At 46.0% G+C, this 22,252-nt stretch overlaps 1 protein-coding gene across 1 annotated transcript; it reads right to left on the bottom strand.

The window, feature by feature from the left end:
- Positions 1 to 5,799: 5,799 nt before the first annotated feature.
- On the bottom strand, positions 5,800 to 21,892 carry PARD6B (par-6 family cell polarity regulator beta). Its single transcript, XM_039719372.1, has 3 exons — positions 21,798 to 21,892; positions 16,913 to 17,135; positions 5,800 to 10,322 (listed from the first exon to the last, which is right to left on the bottom strand). Exons 1-3 carry the CDS (start codon positions 21,861 to 21,863, stop codon positions 9,493 to 9,495), a joined length of 1,119 nt encoding a protein of 372 aa, XP_039575306.1. The 5' UTR covers positions 21,864 to 21,892; the 3' UTR covers positions 5,800 to 9,492.
- Between the last annotated feature and the right edge of the window lie 360 nt (positions 21,893 to 22,252).

Below are 22,252 nucleotides of genomic sequence, written 5' to 3'. Positions count from 1 at the left end.
GAGGGTATCTTGTGGTCTGTAGGGCTGTGTTAGGGTCTGTACAGGTCTGTGCCAGGGTGCAGAGTGGTGTTTTAGGCTCCGGGGTGTTTGCAGGGCTGTGCCGGGGTGTTTTAGGGGTTTTTTAGGGGTATTAGTAGGCTCCGGGGTGTTTGCAGGGCTGTGCCGGGGTGTTTTAGGGGTTTTTTAGGGGTATTAGTAGGCTCCGGGGTGTTTGCAGGGCTGTGCCGGGGTGCTTTAGGGGGTTTTTAGGGTATTTTTAGGGGTTTTTGGCAGCTCCGAGGCGTTTGCTCCAGGCCCGGCCCGCCCGCTCCCCTCGCCCCTCAGGCGGCCCCGCGCGCGCCCCGGCGTCCCCTGGCGGCGGCGGCCCCGCAGCGCCGCCCGCGGCCAAGATGGCGCCTGAGGGCCCTGAGGGCCCGGCCGCGGAGCCAGCGCTGCCCCGGCCGCAGCGGGACAAAGCCAGCGGAACGGCGGGGGCACCTCCACAGCGCCTGTCCAGCCCTCCACAGAGCCTGTCCCAGCCTTGTCCAGGGCTGGGGCACTCCTGTCAGGCACACCGATGTCCTGCGGCAGAGGCGCGAGAGCTTCCGCTGGGCCAAGCCTTCCACAGGCCCGCACAAAGCTCACCGGGAGTGCGGCTTCACGTGCTACAACTGCTGCACGAAATTAAACAGCAGAACGGGCGGTAGAAGCTGTGCACTGAGGAAAGTGCTAATCCTAAATGCAAATGTGAAAAACGCCTTTTTAAGTTGTAAGGCAACTCCATGCAAAGGAGCCGAAAGCCCCGTTCCCATTTCGAAGGTGCAGGGCCAAGGAGACACTCAAGAAGACGCAGCCTCAAAAGCTGAGATCAATTCCCAAGCAGGAAAACACCAAATTACACGGCTGCTTGGAGCAGGCTACCGAGATGTGCGAGGATCAAGAGAGGTCAGCGCTAAAACAGGTGTTTAATTTCAGCTGAGGAGTCTGAAGGGAACAGAATGACTTCCAAGGAGCAAAGAACATAAATTATTTCTGTATTTCGCATCAGAACTAACAGGCACTCACTTGCTGTACAGCACTGCACTGGAAAGCTGTTTGTGTCTTCTTTATTTCTTATTTAACACCAGCACAAGTGGCACTTGACTAAACCAATAGACTCCAGCTGATATGAACTAATACTTGAACGAAACTTGTTCCCTACTAAGTGATTCACTTTGCAACATCATCTTAATCAAGCTTGAAAATTCATTATTAATTTTTTTGCAAATGTAAACAGCATTAAGGAGATTTGTGTCTTGCCCACTGCAGATGTGTAGATGACAGAAGTAAGACAAACACTGTCAGTGGTTTAACCACATGAAAATGATGTGGGTATCCTGGACAAAGCGTTGTGTCATCACCTTGAAAATGCTGAACACAAAACCAAAACAAAGATCCCAAGATGTGGACATGTGTAAGCGGTCTGATTATTGCCAATCATTGACAACCACATATGAAAAGATGATGTCAAGGAAGAGGCATGGGAAAAAATTCTCTGAATAATGAAACTGAACAAGTTTCCATTTTTTTTTTGAGATAGATCCCAACAACCAGCGGAGGCGCAGCAATTGACAAGAAAAAAAAATGGGAAACAAACAAAAACATGCCAATACTTATCCAGCAGCAGCTGGGCTTTAGCCAGCTCTGCATCCCAGCCGCGGAGTCCCGTCTCCGCTCATCCCGAGGGATCCCCGGCAGCCCACGGAGCATGGGCCGGGCCGGGGCCGCTCCTGGCGGAACCGCCCCGCCGAGGGCTCGGGCCGGGCCCAGGAGCCCCGGGGGCTGCAGCGGGACCCGGTCCAGCCCCCTCGGTACCGTCCCGCCGGGACCCCCGGCCGCACCTGCAGCCCCCCGTGCGTGCCCCCGGTGGGAGCGGCTGGGGAGGCAGCGCCCGCTCCGCGCCCCCAGCTCCGCACCCCAACACCTCCTCCGGGGCCGGGGCTGCTCCGGATGCGCATCCCGGTGTCTCCCGAGCGCCCCCGGTCCATCCCGAGCGCCCCCGGTCCATCCCGGTGCCTCCCGAGCGCCCCCGGTCCATCCCGAGCGCCCCCGGTCCATCCCGGTGCATCCCGAGCGCTCCCGGTCCATCCCGGTCCATCCCGATCGCTCCCGGTGCCTCCCGAGGGCCCCCGGTCCATCCCGGTGCCTCCCGATCCATCCCGGTGCCTCCGGAGCGCCCCCGGTCCATCCCGGTGTCCCCCGGTGCCCCCCGAGCGCTCCCGGTCCATCCCGGTGCCTCCCGGTGCCCCCCGAGCGCTCCCGGCCGAGCTGAGCGCGCCGAGCGCGGCACCCGGCGGCGCGGGGCGGGCTCGGCTCCGGTTTTAGGCACCGGGAAATGAAAGGGCTGCAGAGGAAAATGTAGCCCCAGGCTGTTCGGGATTTCTCCGTCCCCGTTTGCGGGTTTCGAAAGGATCTGAGGTCAGAGCCGTGCCGAGCTCACAGCCAGGTCCGGTCCTTCCCCCTTTCCTTTCTTTCCAGAGATCCAGTTATTGACCACCTGGAGCTTATTTGAAAGACAGTTAATAGCATGTTTAATAAAACCCAAATGATCTTTTGTGAGTAGTGTTTTGCTTTAAGTTTTAGCTTATTTAAAAATTCATGAGTTTGCAAAAATAGATCTACTTTTCTCATTTTGCTGCACAGGACAGAGAGTATGAATGGCTGACTAAGCAACAAGGTTTTCACAAGATTTAAGCAGTGAGGTTTTTAAATTTCAGAATTACAACACCAAGCATTTTATAGAACCTCATGTAGCATTCAGAAAGTCAGAGAAATCTGTTTCTATATTCCACTCATTCTCCTCAGCATTTTCAGAATTTGAAATAATTTGTGTCCTCCAACAGAAAAAAGAATCCCACTTTTCTTTTTAATTGACAATATCCAGAACAATAGCAAAGAAGAAAAAGCAAAAAGTCTTGAGAGAACCTCATGCAGCATTCAGAAAGTCAGAGAAATCTGTTTCTATATTCCACTCATTCTCCTCAGCATTTTCAGAATTTGAAATAATTTGTGTCCTCCAACAGAAAAAAGAATCCCACTTTTCTTTTTAATTGACAATATCCAGAACAATAGCAAAGAAGCAAAAGGGGGGAAAAAAAGCAAAAAGTCTTGAAAAATTCCAGTGTCTCACAAGAAGAATACTCTTCTCATGCCTAGAATTTACTGCTACAGCTGTAAGAATCTGAAGGGACCAGGCTTGCAGATAGAGATAGGATGTTTTCTTTGACCAGCTCATACTGTAAGAATCTGAAGGGACCAGGCTTGCAGATAGATAGGATATTTTCTTTGACCAGCTCATAGAGCTGCATGGAACAGACTGACTTGTGGCCATTGCAGAATTAAGTATTCCTTTCTGCAGTGCGTGGGACTCTCACCTCCTTCATTAGTTAATCTCCTATGTGCTTCCTGCTCTTTATTTTTTCTCCATTTTCTCTTGCAGCTGTGGGTATCTGGCCACTTCCAGCCCTGATTTAGACAGGACAGACAGATACACAGCAGCTTTGTGTGTTGTTGTAAGCACAGCAGCAAAATGCCATTTATAAAAGGAGCCCTGCACTGGGTGGTGTCCTACCTTCCCTGGCTCCTTTCACTTCTGCTGCTGCTCTCTGTTCCTCAGCTCTGACTGCTGCCATTCCATTTGTGATTACAGCAAAGCCGTTATCAGTTCCTGGGCACTGCCAGGAGCTCACCAGGGCACTCTGGAGAGGTCACTGCACCTCACAGGACAAGAACCACGTTCTGATGTGGGGACAGTAAATACACGCTTCTACACCTCCTTAAACACAACACCCCTGAGTCTGAAACAAGTCTCTCACTGATGAAATGCAAGGTATTTCCTTATGCTATCAGGTAATAAAATAGCAGTTCAGCAGAAAGGAATGTTAATTGGAAAGAGAGGCAATGGTATCTTATTAGCAACACTTCTGAACTGGGTATAAGAACTGCTGGTTTAATAGCACAGCACTTCTTTAATCGCTTTGTGCTTCATGGCTCTAAAGCACTTTTAAATCAAGCACACGACATCAAGTCCCCAGAGACAGATTTATCTCCTGTGTGAGAGGAAAAGTACACAAGTGCTCTGTCAGAGCTGCACAAGGAGTCTGAATTCCACATCTCGCTGCAGTCTCGCCTCCCCAAGGACCAGCTGTGCCATTTATTGCATACTTCTACAGCATCCAAGAATATTGTTACCATCTTCCCTTGTGTTAGCATTGGAGGCCATTTATGAAGTACCTTAAAGCTGATTTTTCCTCTCTAGCATTACCATGTGCAACTACATCCCAGTATCTGAGTGTGTATTGCAAGGAACACATGCTCAGAAGACTTCTGGAAAGTCTGTAGAATGCCACAGGCAATTTGAGGATAACAAAAACACTTCAAAGGGGTATTTAGCACTAGTATAAATCTTTCTCCTGGTGTATACCAGGGAGAGTAGGATTACTTATGAAAATCCTGTATCTGTAAGCATGCATGAATTTTCAATTTCATAAAACAACCCAAGTCCTAATGCCTTAAGAGCTCATCACTTGAGAAAAGTTGAATGCTCCTGGATTTAATGCAGTTAACAGCTGCATTCCTTCCTCAAGGAGGCAGCAGCAGGAAAAGTTAGCCTTCCTTTAAATAAGTTCCTCAGTTTTAAGAAAACGGCTGTGGGTAAGAGTGCTGTGCAGCAGCAGCACTGCTGACCTGAGAGCACTCCAGCCTCATTCCCCGGCAGTCCCAGCTCTGTGCTGTGCCCCTCTGCAGAGCCGGCCCTGTCAGGCTCACTCCATCCTCTCACAGCATTCCCAAGGACACGCCTCAGCCTTTGCTCCTGCTGCCTCCCTGGGGCACCCAGGGCCCTGCTGAGGCAGGAACACTGCAGAGGATGCACTGAAGAGCTCACACCATTCCAGGAATGCCACTCTGCTTCCAGCATGCCTCCCAAGTGTCCTGTGCAGAGAGCAGAACTCCCCCAGCTCCAAGGCACTCGGTCTCCAGTGCCCAGGGCAGCAGCCTGGGTTCTCTGGTTCTGGGTCAGTGCTGATCCCAGCCTTGCTGTCCCTCTCAGGGCTCTGTCTGCAGGGATGGAAAGCCCTGAGCACACAAACAAACCAGTCCTGCAGACACAGGGAGGTGCAGGGCAGAACTGTGCTCAGCCCCAAAGCAGCAGAAACAAAAGCCACACACAAAGGGCTGAGCACAGCCCCAGTCTCCTCCCTGGGTCAATGTTGACAAGGGCTGCCACGGCAAGAGGTGGGAGGAAACAGCTGTAAATGAAATGGCTTTGAGTTCAAGCTGTCCCATGGACACTTTAGAGATACTCACAGCAGCAGTGACAGCAGCACCGGACACAGGTGACAGCAGCAGGGGCCTGAACCTGTCCCAGGAGCAGTCCTCAGTGGAGTCCCTGCGGCAGGAGCAAGCAGAGCACAGAGAGCAGCAGCACTGAGGGACACACGGCTGGGACTGCCAGGGGCACAGCCCTGCTCCAGGGGCACAGCCCTGCTCCAGGGGCACAGCCCTGCTCCAGGGCAGGGACAGGGCACAGAGAGCACTGCCAGGGGCACAGCCCTGCTCCAGGGGCACAGCCCTGCTCCAGGGCAGGGACAGGGCACCTGGAGAGCACTGCCAGGGGCACAGCCCTGCTCCAGGGCAGGGCACATGGAGAGCACTGCCAGGAGAAGTGCCCGGTGCGCTGGCCAGGAGAGAAATAGTAAGCCCAGCTGTTGTCACACCTGAGAAAAAGGATACATTCTTCCTCATTTTGATTTATCTGACAAAGTAATTGGGAAAAGAACATTTCATTTCTAGATCCATTTATTATTTTGGTCTGTAAAAATATAAGACTAATATACAACTACATCTAGCTTGATTTTTGTAAAATCAGTCTTCATTCGGTGAGATACCAATGTACATTATACATTAAAGTTGTAAGAAAAATACTGATATTTGACATTTTAAACAAGTTCATTCATGTAAAAATCACATTGCAAGTAAAATTTAATTAGAAAATACATAATATTCACAAAAATACACATGTTAAAGACAGCTTGTGAGAACATTGTCCTAAATTTAATTCAGGTGTGGAAAAAAACATATGATTCACAGTTAGGCTTGACTTTTCCAGTACCACAGCAGAACTTTAAAGTAAATGCATCTTAATTCTACTAAGAATTTGTTCTTCCTATTAAGGTGCACTTGGATCTCCCAGCCACCAGGGAGGAATCACTTGTCCCCCTCTGTGCATGTACACAACATATAACACTAGTTAAAGGAATTTTAGTTTTTCATTCCATTCTGAAATAATTTGGGTATTTCATAAATTAATTTATAAAATCTGGATTGAAAATACAATTTACACACACAGGATACTTAACACACAGATTACATCAATAGCAGCGTAATATTGTCGATCATGCGCAGCGTCCTCACTATCACTGCTGGATTTTTTTTCTCCTTTTTTTAGCTATAGATAAAATCCATATAAAACAGTCAAGCCTTTAAGTATTGTCTTCCAGGGAGAAAACAGTATAGATGTTAAAAATTTAGGAGGTAGTGAATGAAAGGCTAACAATATCAGCATATTTTAAAAAACCTTATACTGAACCCCAGTATCATTTATTTATAAAATTAAATTTAGCCACTCATAATCAACCATTGATCATCCCTAAGTAGCAATTTAAAAATCTTTTGTAATTAACAGTGTATGTATTAGTAAGATATGGAAGAACTTTAGAAAGTTTGTGGTAACTGCAGCATTAAGCAATTACATGCTGTGCAGTCTGTCATTGTACCTATAAATACATATTCTTCAGTTTTATTATTTTAAGTTTTTATCAAGTCCCAAATGCTTAGTTTTACTACATGTCGCCAAATTTCTGTGAAACAGAACATGATCTATGTCAAAAAGAACATTATCTCAGGTTTAGATTACTCAGTTTGCAGGAGAGGTCCCAAGCGATGAAGTCTCATGCAGTTTAGAGCAGGACCTCAGTTAAATTTCTACAAGTCCTTAATACTGGCATAAATATTATTCAAAGTACCCACCCACGTGCCTGGCAGCACAGCAGCCTCGGGGCTGGCACCTGCCCAGGTTCCTGGCCAGGCTGAACCCCCCCAGGCACCTCCATGCTCCCAGCTGTGAAATCCTCAGGGGCCACAGCAGCCCCAGAGGGATCTGCATGGAATGGAAACGTTCCACCTGCCCTAAGTGCACCAGTTCATTCTCTGTACCTCTGCACCTCTCTCCTCTTGCCATCCAAGTGCCTTTATTCCTTTGATTATTCACAATACATTCAAGTAAACCAAAGGCACAGAAGTGCAAACTAGCAGAATAATGAGTCTCACCCTCCACTGGTGATTTCATACAGGAAGGAAAGTCTTCTGACAAAGGAATATAAAGATATTTTCAAAGTAAACAATCTTCCATAAAGAAAGGAAGTGTAGAGCAGCACTGAGAGAAAACATGCACAGGTAAGGTCTCCGTGTTGCAGAATGAACATTTCTTTTTCTCATTTCACACTAAGGGGATATAGTTACTTCATTTTCAATAATTATTAGCAAAACAAGTGAAACACTTGAAAGATCTTGCTCTTGTAAAAGATTCCAGGGCTCTCCACACACTCACACACAGAAACCATAAATAAGTGTAACAAAAGAGCCCTCACCTGTATTTGCAGAGTACCACTGCCTGCTGCGCCTATTCTCCATAAATCCTAAGGGGGATGAATGCCTCTCTAGGTATCTTGGACTCCATTGGCAGTGGAGGTTTGAGGAAACTACTGCTCATCAGATACTAATTTCCAATGTGCACTTTGTAACATCAAACAGCAGGGATTTGCTTCTGCAGCAGTGTTTGCATCATCACAAAAACCTGAAACAAACACAGGACACTCTGTGACAGCTTTTACAGATGCCCTACCATTAAACTTACAGTTGAGTTGGTCTCCTGTTAGTAAAGTTACCAGAGGTAGATTTTCCTCAAATAGACTGAGGGGAACAAAAGAAAGGGGTCAGTCTCCCTTCCCACTCATCACATCTTCCCAGAGGGTGGAACACACTCCCAAGCACCTGAGTGCTGAGCACAGGAGCACAGGACAGAACTGGCAGCACCCCACTCCTCCTGACAGGCTGACAGAGGCCATGGCACCCCTGGGGAGATCCTTCTCCCCAGTCCTATTAGCCCCCAGCTCATTTTCCTACCACAACTTCTGTTCCTAGGGGAGGGCCAGGCTGGGAACCAAGGGCCAAAGGGGTAAAGCAGGAGATACAGAAAGGGGAAGGATAAAAACAATGCTGGAAGCCTCCCCTGCAGCTGTCCCAGGGAGTGCAGTGGTTACACACACACCTTTGCTCTTGCAGCATCAGGACTTGGCAGCAGTGTTTCCACACAGACAACACTGTAATAGCCACAACACCCAGCCAGGGGCACAAGCAATCTGCACTTACAGAGCAGCTCCTAGGAATGAGTAAGTTAATCTCACATGGCTCAAGCAAGGTGTAGTAAAGCATTCTGATTTAAAACTTTTTTTAATCCAGGGATTTAACAAGACTGTTCTAACTTGTTCAGGTTTGAAGAAAGTCACTTGTATATAATCCAGACTCATTCCAACAAACCTTTGCTAGTAGAAATCATTACAGTTTCTACTAGGACTGCAAGTGTAACAGATTACATTATGCTATTTCCATAGCATTGTTTACATTTGATTTGTTTGTAATTTCCTGGGATTAGTAACTAAATCCAATGATATCCTTAAATATTGCCAACTAGAATGAGACCAGGTCTTTGACGCATTAGTGTTAAGACTTTCACATCTGAATTTCAAAATCAGAGTCATTAAAAGTAAGCTTGCCTGGCCATTAAAACCAGTAATGGTGCCTGACTAACACGCCTGTGGTTGCACATTCACTCACAAAGGAACAGTGACCTCCAAAGCCCTGCTGTCCCTGTGCCAGCCAGGACCAGCCCAGTCACCCCCACCTCTTCCCAGCCCACCTCTGGCCCTCTCCCAGCTCTGCCAGCAGAGCAGCAGCCAGGACAGGAGTGAGGGGGCTGCAGCAGCTCCATCACACGTAGCAGCACTTCAGAGGAATGTGAAACCACAGCCCACGGGACAGGCAGCTGCACACGCCAGGAAGTTTACTTCTATAGAACCAGTAGTATACAGCATAAAAAATAATAAAAATCAAGTACCTTTACAAGAAAGCTCACAGCCATCTCTTAGCTATCCTTCATTTTCAATTAAAATTTTCCTCATTCAATTTCAGCTATTTATCAATTATCATCCAGCTTTGTGAATTATTTACATTGAAGTGCAGAATTAATGAAGTTAGTCAACTTATGTAATTTTGAATTTCTTGAATTTACTTTTTTCCCTCCTTTTAATCTAACTGCAGTGCTTGGTAGATGGAGAGGTATAAAATGTGTTACATATTAAGCCCAATTAAAACACGTATGGCATCCTTACTTATACAAAGTACACCAATGTCATTTCATAGTGTTATTATTGTTCCATCTTCTTCTAAGGACTTGCGCCCTGGCTCTGGGACTTCATACTCCATGCTAATGCTGCCTGCTGAGTGATTCAAGTTCACCTCACTGGAAGGAAGGAATCCATTTTGTGTGGACTCGTGGAGGAGTTCAATTTGTGATAAGGACTCTATGCTTTCGCTGGCAGGCGCAGCTTTTGGGATCTGCTGTGGCTCGCCACTGTCTTCAATAATAATGTCCTCCTCATCGCTCTCCTCTTCTCCTTGCAGCAGACTCCCCAGAATGTTTGGGGTGCTGCTGGGAAGGCTGGACTCGGTGGACTGGCCGGAGCTGCCCGAAGTCCGACTGTTCCTGACGACGTTGTTCCTCTGGTTGGCGGGCCTGACCGTGATGATCAGGTTGCGGCTGTTGGCAATCATCATGTCTGTAACTTGATCCAGGCTTTTTCCTGACACCTCTATCCCATTCACCTCCAGCACCTCATCGTTGACAGCCAGCAGGCCCGTGCTCTGAGCCAGCCCCCCGGGGACCAGCCTGGATATGAAAATGCCCGGCACCTTCTCGAGCCCGTGCGGGGTGACCCTGACGCTGGAGCCATCGCGGATGTAGAAGCCCAGCGGTTTGTCGGTGCCGTACTTGTAGAGCCGCACCCTGCGGTGGGTCTCGGGCAGAATATCCACGTCTATGATGGACGACACGGGCCTGAAGTCCTGGGGCATGCTAATGACAATGTGGGGCTTCTTCTTGTGGTTATCCGGACGCAGCACGTTGGATAAGACGTTCTTCTTCCTCGTCATGGTGTCCGTCCCGAAGGCACTGTAGTCTGCATCTTCTGTAAGACAGAGCACACGGGGATTAGAGCCTGCAGACAGGAGGGCACACTGCTCCCATGCCTCAGCTCAGCAAACAGCTCAAAAGAAGGTGTTAGCCTTACTGTCATAGAAGAATTTCTCTCTACGCATGAAACAAAAGCTTTAATGTTATGAAACACAAAGTTTGGAATACTTTTGGTTTTCTATTACCAAGGGAAAGAGTGTGCAGAAAAGAAATGAAAACCAGTTAGCAGCAGCAGACACAAAAGAGCTACAGCTGCCTGAGAAAGGGTAGAATGGAAAGAGTGAGTACATTCCTAGAAACATTTTAATTTTATTCAGAGTAATTCCACTTGCTAGTTTTCTCTCCTCAGGTTTCAGATCATTGGAAAAGAAAGAATGAAAAAGGGAAAGCAGCCAGCATGCCTATTATTGCCTAGTTACTGGGAGCCAGCCAAGTGACCTGGATTCAAACTCCAGAAAGCTTATTCCATTCTGCACTCTTCCCTGCCCCCACGCCATGTAGGTAAAATGGCTGTGGAGCAGAAACAAAGAGACCTCGCACACAAATACTTCAAGCAAAACTGTTCATGCAAGCAATGCTGTAACTGCCACAACTTGATACAGGAATAGGCAAACTGCTTAGAGCTCAAAAAAATCCAAAAGAAAACATATCAGTCCTACAACCACTTGTAAGGGACAAGAAAACATGTTCTGTGGAAGCAATACTGAGTTCTGAAATGCTTATTTACCAAAGGCTCCATTTTCCTTTTTAATATGCAGTAATTCACCAAAAAGAATCAACCTAAATACATTCAGACCTGAGCTTCCTCAGATTTACACTCATCCTTATCACACACATCTTTGGTCTACAGGGGAAAAGCCCAATAATCATGCAGAACTGAACTGCACTAACCCCAGGACCCAGAGAAGCTGGGATTTCTTTGTATTATCCCATTCAGAGGCCATTGGTACAGCCAAGAAGGTGGAAGAATGGCTATACATTTCAGTCTGTGGACTGGGCTGACTGTGGCAATGCTGCCCTGGTGGCATTTCAGGACAGCTGCCAGCTGCTGAGGAAATCAACGAGTGCACTTGCTTCTCAGGCTGAGATACACAGACATGAAGCAGTCAGATTTGGACTCCTCAGATGCTTCAAGCAAAACAGAACAGAGAAAGTATTCCTAGAGCAACAGGCTAACACTACTGCAGCATGTAACACCAACTCCTCCCTCTCTTCCCAGCCTTTAGGGCTGCTGGAAACAAGAACAGTCCTTTGGCTGCTCTAGGAAGGCAGCCTTGGACCTGGTACTCTGAAAGATAAAGGACAAGAAGAAAAGAAACAAATTTAAATTAGCCCACAAAAAAACCTCAACAGGATTTATTGTCAGCTCGTGGCTTGTGTGTACACAATAGTGCATCAACATGTTTTAGAAAAATGTGTCCTGATGATGGCCTCATTTACATTTCTTTTTTATTTCTTTTGTTTTAAAGGAATAATTACACCATAAGAAAGGCAAAGCTTTTGCTTAGCTGTTTGCTAAACACAGAGCATCTTTTGCACTGATGTTTACAGCTGAAGTTGTTCAACAATTGAATTCCCACAATCAGGAGTTATTTCTGAAGATATGTGATTCACACAGCCCTACTACGGCCTGAAGTCACTTCTATAGCAATCTCAGTTACTTTGTCATTTAAGGTTTAATTAATATAACATTACATCTTAACATCAAGCACAAAGGCTTTAGAAATAGCCTAAAATCTAATCTTCCCATGTCTAAGAATGTTAGGTCAGCTGTGTTGAAGAGCTGGTGCATTAAAACCCAATTCAATCTCCCCAGCCAAAGCATTTTAACAGGTGAACAGTGTCTGAAGTGAAACACCTACAGAAATGCAAACTCAGCCTTTTCCCTGTATTTGGCCCTTTGGAATGTCTGACTGACTAAGATCAGCTGGTTAAACCCCTGTACTCCATCCACTGCTGACAACAGGCTGGCTTTTCAGACAGCATGGAACAATTCTTTTCATGTTTGCTAAAAATTTATGATCAAAGGAAAAGTGAGAGAAGTTTTGTCCTTATCTCCCCTGACAACCCATCCAACCAGTTTCCAGTTAGACATCTGGTGTTTCATTGAAAGGATTTTTGCAATTCAATGAGGTGCAATAACCTCTCCTTTTTTATTTAGAGCTACAATTGTTTACAAAACAACCTGGAAAGGGCAACTGTGAAATCAGATCCTAGACAGGTCTCACTTCAAATACCTCTTGCTGCTTTAAATACAAGGTAACACTTGCACTCATTCCCGCTGAAGTGCAAGTGGCTGATGACAGCCCCAGGACACAGGTCCAACAGACTGGGGCCACTCAAGCACTCCTCCTGCTGCTCTAGTACAACAGCTGGTTTAGAAAGAGAGACAGAAAACAGGACAGCAAAGCTTGGTCAGGACTGATTCTGTCAGAGTGCTCTCCCATGTGCACTGCAACGTTAAAAGGTGTTCAACTGATGGGGTTTTCTTCTTCCATTCAGAGACTCAGACAGACTCTGTGGTATTTCACCTATTCTGTATATCAAACCTGTAAAGCATTCAAAGATCCCAGCTTGCCACACTGGCTATAAGGCTTCTTTCACCTTCATGGGAGGACACACACCCTGCAGGAAGTCTGGCACAAACTGGATATACAAACACATTTACTACATCCAAGCAGCTCTATCGTGTCCTGTAAATGATCAAAGACAACCACCTCCCAGCCTGCCTTCCACAACTATCAGCTGGCAACTTCTGTCCAAATCAAATTTTTCCAGTTAGCAGAGAAACGAAGATCAGCTGCAACAGGACTGGCTTTGAAATAAATATTATGTAAATGTCTGTCTGCAAATAACAGATTCCAAAGGACTTTTTAAACAAAAACTAAGAGCAGAAAAACATTTCTTGGCAAAGAAAGGAACTTTAAAAGTCTCTTTCAGAAGACAAATCAGAAATCTTAAATTGAGCTGGTGGTTTTGTTTTTAGTAACTTTCTTAAGTTACAGGACACATGGCTGAAATAAAAGCATCCCAAAATTGCAAGCCAGATGTCAAAACATTACGAAACTCTGACAAGCCAGAGGGAAAGTTTTTTTCATTATATCTGCTCTTAATAGTTAAATAATTCAGAACTAGCACGAACCTTAAGATAGACAGTTAAGGTTAGAGAATTTGTGAGGAAAAAAATAGTGGAAGGTGGATAAACTCATCTCCCCAAATCTCAGCAGAACAGCACACTCTGGGTAACCTCTCTTGCACTGCTAAACAAGTTTTCAAAGCAATACTCTCAAGTACAAAGGCATTTTTGTTCTGGCACCTCACTAATCAGTTTAAAGCCCCAGCAAAAATATTTTGGCCTAAAGCCAAAGGACAAGGTGTTAACTACAGATAGTGTGAAGGAGAACGTCCACACAGTGCAGGAAGGATTTCTCCCCCCAGCACTTTCGAGCTCAAGGTGGCACCAATCTGTACAGACTTATTACATGAAATTGAAAACAAAAGCCCACAAATGCCAAATCTGGTTTCAATTTAATGTTATTGAAGACAGATTTTTGAAATATTTTCCTGACCCATTTGTAAATCAATGTAGAGTTACCCGTTGAGAATTAAATTTTCAAAGCCCCCAAGTAGTTAGTGCATTTGAACAGAGATGCAATTTAGCATTCTTAAATACGACCCAACAAGTCTCTAATTTAGTCACAAAACATAACAAAATATGGTTTTAGGAAACCAACCTGTGTTTTAGGAAGAGGCCTCAGAATAGTAGGCCAGTCCACAAAGAGCTGTTTAAAAAGCCAACTGCTCTTACTTCTCAGCACAGTAAAGCTTCTCAGTGACAAAGTGTCTCTCAAGAGGCACAAGTGGATTAACCAAAGAACCCACTTCTCACTAAATACAGCCACATCCCTGCAGAACTTGCAGGAGTTGGATAGTCTAATTTAGAATCCTTCGAGGGACTGTAAGGATGTTATAATGAAATGTATCTTCTGTTATCTCTGCTGTTCTGGTATTTACAATGCAAAGTTCCCCACATCAAGCTGCCCTTCAGCCTGGGCAGACTGCTCCCCTCCATCTTCTCTTCAGAAGGGTTTTTCTCACAGACAGAGTGACTCCCATACATCTGGATTTAATCACAATACATCAGTTTAACCTTTAAATACCAGATGTTAACAGTACCTGTTAATCTGTTAAACTGCAGAATGAAATTCCAGCGAGGAATGTTTTCTGCAAGCTGACAGCCAATCCTGACTTGTGCAACATCAACCCCCAGTTTAGATTTTAGCACTGGAGCAGTTTATAAAGCATTTTAAAGGAATTTTGTGAAATACAACTAGAGGAAGCCAAGAGGAACAATTTGTGATTTCATTACAGGATCTCTAGGTTTTTTACCACATTAACCAAGCCACATAAACATTCAGGACAAACAGAGCTTTCAGAAATGAAGAGTCAAAATCAAACAGGAGAGAAAAGTTCTTACTCTGGCATAATATTTTCCAAATTCTGGAGTTCCATTACCACAACCATTGCTTGTTAATAGAAGCAAAATCATCTTGCAGCTCCCATTTCAACCCCTCAAGGTGTTCCTTGCATGCAACATACTAAGAAGTTAATACTATTTACATTAGATTTCACTGCAGTCTGCTCATACCTCAAGTTAGCTTTGCACAAATTACACGTAGTTTCTAAATAGTTAAGACAATATGATAAAAATTTTGTACATTATAAGGAATCAAAACACTTTCTTCCCCACAGTGGCTTTTTTTCAAAGAGCTTAAATTCCCAACTACTGCTGCTGGAAATACAAAATAAGTCCAAGTTCCATTACAAAACCCACAAAAACTTTTCAGCTGATTTAAGAGAATGCATGAAAGCCACAAGTAGCCTTGCAGGTGGAAAAGTAACTTGTGTCACTTATTATAGTTCCAAACCAGCCCAGATCAAAGCAGGTATTTGCTAAGACATTTCCTTTCCATTCCAGAGGCAGAGCCAGTAAGGTTGCTGCAATCTGAAAATTAAGGACAGTTAAATCATGCTGCACAAAATATGAACCATCCCTAACTCCACCCATCCAGCCTTGGCTACAGGCAAAGCATCACAAATAAAACACAGAATAAAGTTATTTCTGTGTTTTCCATCAAACAAACACCTCCTCTGATGTCAGTGAAGGCAAAGCCTCAATTTCATCAACAGATGTGATCAGTGTGATCACAACTAAAGCCCAGCAAAGTGCAGGGGGACTGTGGTGCCAGCCTGGGCTCTTTATTCCCTGAAACTCCACAGGCAGAAGGCTCTCGTGTCCAAGGGAAGGCAGTGACACCTGGGTACTTCCTACACAGCTTTTCCTGCTCAGCAGTTTGTGTTCTGATAAACTAAAATGGATTAATCATCCTCTACTTTTGTGCATTGTATCAGCTCCTGGCACCAGAGTAACAAATTATCCACCTGATCAAATCAAGGTAAATGATTGTAGGAAACTAAAGAAGCATCACAAATGCAGCACTAGGAACAGGCAACGTTAGACCTGTCACAGTAGGAACAATCTAAAAGCATATGGTGTTAAAATATAAACTCAATAATCCCAGTGTGACAAAGTGGCTTATCCCTTCCTGTCATATGGCCACTGTAGGGGATTAGATGGAATCACAGGCCTTGTCTCCCTGCAGGTTCTGCTGAAGCAAAGGCTTCATGCCTTTGGCATTCCAGCACTGAGAACTCAGGCCTTGCCAGTCCATACTATCAACACAAACAAAACAAACTTTTTGCCAGCACTCAGCAGCTGCCAAGCAGCCACGCTGGTTATGAATATTGGGTTTGTGTCAGGCTCTTGTGGAGCTGTTCACTTTTTCAAGTGGGAGCTGATAAAAGGTTCTGATGCCCAAGCATTTTCCAAGGAAAAGATGCCTGTCTTAGCAACAACCAGGAACAACACCACAAGAACAAATACAAACTTCTAATTGGATTTTTTCCCCTGCATGAACAAAAGCAGACAGTAGGGACACACAACCAGAGCAGACACACTACTTTTAAAGGCAAACCATCAAAGCAAGCAGCCCTCACTCCTGAGGTTTGCTAACTGATACAATCTTGTCAGCTGAAAACTTCAAAATGTTTTGTTAGGAAAGTGTGATAAGATTAGCATATTATGAAGTTAGTCTTGAATTTATACTTTAATATTGCATTTAATACTTAATGTAATAACATTTTTAATATTACTTTCCATCCTGTAATGGTCTCTCCTCTTGTCTGATCAAGATTGGAATTTTAAGTGAAAAGTGTCCAACATACAGAGCAGAAAAGCTTAGAGGTTAAAAGTTTATTTTCATTTGCTTACATGAAACCAAAAAGAAGCATTTGCTAAAGATTTAACTTGACTTTAACTCAACTAAATATAAGCAAAACATCACAAAGTATAAATAGGTTGCCTGAGGAAGCTCTTGCAAGAGAGACAAGCTGTGAATACCTTTCATGACTCATAATTATTACGGAATTTGACATGAAGAAATAGGACTGAAGGGTTTTTTCCTCCATACATCACACTGTAACTGGATAAACAGATGATTATTCACATTCTTCAGGTGCTCTTACCTTTTCTCTGAATGAAAATCCTGAGGAGAGGATTGGCTGTAGAAACTGCTTTGTGATAATTGTCATCATTATTGATAGGCAGCAGGTCTCCGTGAATGTCCGTGTATCCCACCAGAACATCAACGTTTGGGATCTTGTGCACGTGCTGCAGTAATCCATAGAACTCCTCAAACTTTCCAGGCTTGGATCTCTCCAGAGAAAATCGTCGAAATTCTGCCCCAAACTACAACAAAATATACCTTACATCATTAATATGGAAGTTACAATTATTTTATGTTAAACCAGAAACATTAGGGAATTAAAAGTGCACTAAAAACTACAACAAACAATTCTGACATGGTATAAAACAGTCAGTGAAAACAGTTGGTTTTTTCCCCAGATTATAACTAGTTTTGTACCTGGTGAAGCCTGGTGTACCTTTGAGCATGCCGAGGCTGTTGCAGTGCTCCATTTAGCGGGAGCACTAAGGTGACAAAGCAGAGCAGGGATTGCTGCAGACTCTCACAGGCTCACGAAGCAACAAGGCACAGAGCAGGGGCAGCACTGCTGTGGCAATCACAGCAGCACCGTGATTAACATCCTGTGCTATGTGCCTACCTGGAATTTGGTTCTGAGAACTGCCGGTGCCCTTGAGAACAGCGTGTGGAGACTGTTACACAACTGTGGGTCACCCAGCAAGGCTGAGCAGCCCTCACAGCCCCGGCTGCTCGGGCAGGAACTGAAAATGCCCCTTGGCTGGGAAGACCACAAAGAACTGCTGCTGCTTTTCAGTACAAGCCACGTGCAGCCCCGCTCTGGGGAGCTGATCTCAGCTCACTCTGCTCCTACCCAGGAGAGAACAGAGACAACCAGCCACTGCCCTCAAGGGCAGAACATTCGCCTGCATGAGCAAGGCTCAAATCTTGATTGCAACAGTCTCTTAAATCAGCGTTCTATCCAGGGTACAGAACCTGGATTTCCCAAATCTGGCAAGGTTCAGAAAATATGGAAAAATATTAAAATTAGTCACTGACACTACTTTCAGGGGTAGGATTTGCTTGTAGTCAACATAATCATTCAACAAAAAACCCAGCTCACAAAACCACTCAAGCTCAGTCTCCTAAATCATCTCTAAAGCCAACACTTATTAAAACACGTTGCTTATTAAGGCAATGATACAGTGGGGGCAGGCAGAGACTCAACTGTGTGCCAAGAAAAGGATGAGCATTTGATGTAGACTAGACAAACAGTGGTTTTTACCACACATAGCTAGTAAAATGTTGGTGTTCTGCCTAATAAGGGCAGGACCCAAAGCAAACAGAATATTGGATAAAAATGACTCCAAATCCTCCTTATCATGCACATACACAACATACCAGAGATGTCAAAAGGAATTCAGAGATAGCAGCAGCCAGGTTACAAAAACCAGAACAGATTATATACAAATTAAAAGGATAATAAATAATGAAATAAACCTCAGTTGGCTGCTTTTTTGTGTGAATTTTTATTGATGACATACAGCGAAAATAAAGACTTTAAATAATTTCTTTAGCGAGTTTTAAGCAGAGCAGAAGCACACGTGGAACAAAACGCTCAGAGTGCACGTTGGAGCCTCAGTATCACATGCTTGGGTGTGTGTTACACACAGGAGATGGGGAGGTGCACTGTACCTCACACCCGATTACAATCTTTTGGAGAATAAAAGCCTTGGAGCGCTCACATACAAACAAAGCACTGAAAATCAGGAGACAAGGACCTCGTTGTTAGCACGTTAACACCATGCTAACTCAAAACAAGCTACACCTTCCACACCCCACCTTCCTCCAAAAGCTCCAAAAGAAGAAACTATCTGGGAACATTCCTGCTCTAAAAAACCTGCAATTAGCCTAACGTTGACTAATGAGGCAGAAGGGATGATTCGTGGCTGCTTACAAACAAAAGCCCAGCCCACAGGAGGAACTCCCACACGTCAGAGGCAGCAGAGCTCAATGGTGACATCAGTGCAGGACTTCGTCCTGTCTCAGCTCCTTCCTTAGCTGAGGGAGGAGTGAGCCCCACAGCAACTGCCCATGCATGGCAGCAATCGAAATTGTTTGGCTTTCAAGGATTACATAGTTTAAACACAATTCAGTAATAAAAGTTTGAAAAAGCCAACAACCTCACCCTCAGGTTGGAATAAATGTTGAATCTTACCACTGCCAGCAAAGGGCCAGATTTTCAAACGTGTGATTTTAATTTTTTCCATGTTGTTTTATACATATTTGGTGCAAATACCAAAATACTTACAACCCACTCGTATTGCCTAACACAGTTTGCTCAATACTATTAGAAAGCAGGTAAAAGACAAGTGCAAGTGTGCAATTCCCTTCTTTGAATCCCTGAAATATCTGCGTTTTCCATCAGGTGCTGCCCTCCATGCCATGGAACAGGACTGCACTAGATGTTCCAGAGGAGGCGAGACACTGGAGGAGTAACTTAAGCAGAGAAGGCTCCTTGCCACCTGAGCCCTTCAGTGCCCGTGCTGCTCCCCTGTAACTCCCCCGGGAGAAGGCAGGGGAGCCATGGCAGCACCAGGAAGGCACCGGGATGCTCACTCAACACCCATTTATGGGTCACCTTTTTAAGTCCTCTGAAACACAGCACAGAGCTGCTCCATGCAAGTCTCCATCACTGCAGAACATGAGCTGCAGTGACCTTCTCTGGCTTACCACTTATTAAGATTTTACTCAGAGAAAAATATTATTCCAAGTCATGAGAAAGGGGGAAAACACAAATTTTAATAGAGAACTAGAAGATTATTTGGGATTTCTATACCATCAGTAGGAACTCTGGTCTGGGGTATAAAGCTTTATTTTCCATGACAAGAAAATGGGCTGGTTGGGATTCAAGAGGGGAATCGCCAGGACAAGCTCAGAGCAGTTACCCAAACTGAATAAACTAAACTAACAAAAGGACTGTGCTCATGTAACTGCAGCCACAGTTGGGCTGTGCTGGCCCAGCCTCGTCAGCTGAGGCACAATTATTGATTTGGAATATCTAAATAAAGAGCTGTGCATCACGGAGCAGCCTTCAAAGGCCAGGCCACCCCACAGGAATGGCTCCCTCCACCTCCCACACAGGCATTTCTTCTTTCTCCTCAGAATTGCTCATTTTCATAGAAGGAAGATGACTCCTCTGCGATATTAAATTGAGGTGCTGTTAAATAATGCATGAGCAACAAGTAGTTCTAGGAATGCCTTGAATCCTGCTCCATAATACGCACTTGAGGGACAATCCCTATTCATTAGGGCTACACTTCTCTGCACAAACACCAGGAACACATCACACAGCTGATTCCCCAGGTAGATTTTAAACCAAGGAAAACACACAGCGGGGGAAACAGTAAACCCTAGAGTTCTGGGCTGAGGAAACAGTGATTTGGGGCTTGTTAGCACATCATACTGATCATTCTCAACCTTATAAGAGCACAAATAAAAGACTTCACCATCACAGTACTAACTTAACTGGTACTTGAGATAACAACTACCAGATACTCCTGTGCTTGCGGGTTTAGGCTACACGAAAAATGAACACTTCAAAGAAATAACCCTCAATGAGGATGTAGAGACCATCATCACATTCTCCAGAAGTTCCAGCACAGGCTGCTCCCCAGTTTAAATAACAGCCCAAGAGATCTGCGTGTCCACCAATGGAAAACATATCCCCACGTGGATGCACTTACAATCTGCCTAGGCAACAAAAAAGGGACTTTAACTCAACGTTTCTTTAACTAACAGTGACACTCCACCTCATACTGTACATCCAGCAGTTTTACAATTGGAAATCATTACAAATAGAAAGCAGATTAAAAAAAAAATAATTTCTCTCAGAATATCTAAGTTTCCTTTAACTAACAGTGACACTCCACCTCATACTGTACATCCAGCAGTTTTATAATTGGAAATTACTACAAATAGAAAGCAGATTAAAAATATATAATTTCTCTCAGAATATCTAAGTTTTAGCAGAAAAACTTTCCCTAACCATAAAAAGATATATATTTAAAAATAGAAGAGGTGTGGATACACGCATGGGAGTATTTACAGAGCTGGGCAAAGCTGTGAGCCCCTGGCACGGGTGATGTCTGCGGGAACACACAGGCACACACTCCAGCCACGCTGCCGGGTAAAAGTCTCTCGGGGCCTCTGGGAGAAGGCAAACTCCACTTTCGGATAAACTAGCCAGGGCTCACCTCCACCTCTGCCGTGAGCCTACGCTGTACCGCCCAAAAAGCTACAGAAAGACATAATCATCAGGGAATAAAAGGTAACTACAGAAACAGTCACTAACAAACGCACTCGCTGCAATTCGGACAAAGGGAGGGTCTTGACGCTTGGGAGCTATCACAGAACTTTTGGGGTTGGAAGGGTTCTCTGGGGATCATATAGCCCACTCCCCAAGTATGTCTCCAAACACCCCTTTTGGCCCAGTGATCCCACACTTTCCCCACAGCCCATATTTGTCTGTACGCCTTTTAATCTGCCCACAAACTCAGGGGCCAACTCCGCTTACCTGTTTTTTTGGGGGGTTTTTTTGTTTTGTTTTTTTGGTTTGTTTTTTTGTTTTAAACCACTGCAAAACCATTTATATTTTCGCCCCGCAGACAGCGCACCCAGCAAGCGCCCCCACCAGCCCCGGCAGCCGCGGCCCGGGGCAGGGGGACAGGTGCCGAGGGAGCGCGGGGCCCGCCCGCCCAGCCCGGGGGCCTGCGCAGCGCTCGGGCCCGGCGGGGCCGTGCCCCGGCCGCCCCTCGGGCAGGTGAGTCAGCAGCCGTGCCTGTCCCCGCACCCGCAGCGACACCGCGGCCCCGCAGGGCCCGCCCGGTCCTTCCCCGCGCCCGCGGCCCTCCGGCGGCGGCAGCTCCCACCTTGCTCTTCACCTCCATGGTGCCCAGGCCGCGGCTGCCCGCGGCGCCGCGCTGAGCCCGGTTCATGCCTCGCGCGGTCGCGGCGCCCGCTGCTCTCGCTGGGGGCCGCGCGCGGGCGGGGCCGCGCACCTGCCGCCGCAGCGCAAGATGGAGGCGGCGGTGCGGGAGCGGTGCGGGGCTCTGTGCTCCTGTTCCCGCAGCAGGTGCCGGCCGTCCTTCCTCAGCCGTTATCCCGCAGCGGCCGCGGCTGTGCGCGCACGGGCTGGAGCGCGGCTCGGCTCCCGCTGCCTCCTCAGGCACCTCCCGCCCCGGAGAGCCGCCATCCCGCGGCGCCGCATCCTCCCACAGCCCTCAGGAGCCTCCATGCCGCGCTCCGGGTCCTCCACAGCTCTCAGGAGCCAGCCCGAACCCTAACCCTCCCACAGCCCTGAGGAGCCAGCCCGAGCCCTCTCACA

The sequence above is a fragment of the Passer montanus genome, unplaced genomic scaffold, assembly GCF_014805655.1.
Source record: "Passer montanus isolate IOZ18808 unplaced genomic scaffold, ASM1480565v1 scaffold41, whole genome shotgun sequence".
Lineage (NCBI taxonomy): Eukaryota > Metazoa > Chordata > Aves > Passeriformes > Passeridae > Passer > Passer montanus.
Note: the sequence above shows the minus strand (reverse complement) of the source record. Positions and strands in the feature narration are given on the sequence as shown.

Coding starts and splice junctions, on each gene's coding strand:
- PARD6B (XM_039719372.1), bottom strand. CDS start 21,863: ATGAACCGGGCTCAGCGCGGCGCCGCGGGCAGCCGCGGCCTGGGCACC. Junction 17,136..21,797: donor CCATGGAGGTGAAGAGCAAG/GTGGGAGCTGCC, acceptor ATTTTGTTGTAG/TTTGGGGCAGAATTTCGACG. Junction 10,323..16,912: donor GATTTTCATTCAGAGAAAAG/GTAAGAGCACCT, acceptor TCTGTCTTACAG/AAGATGCAGACTACAGTGCC.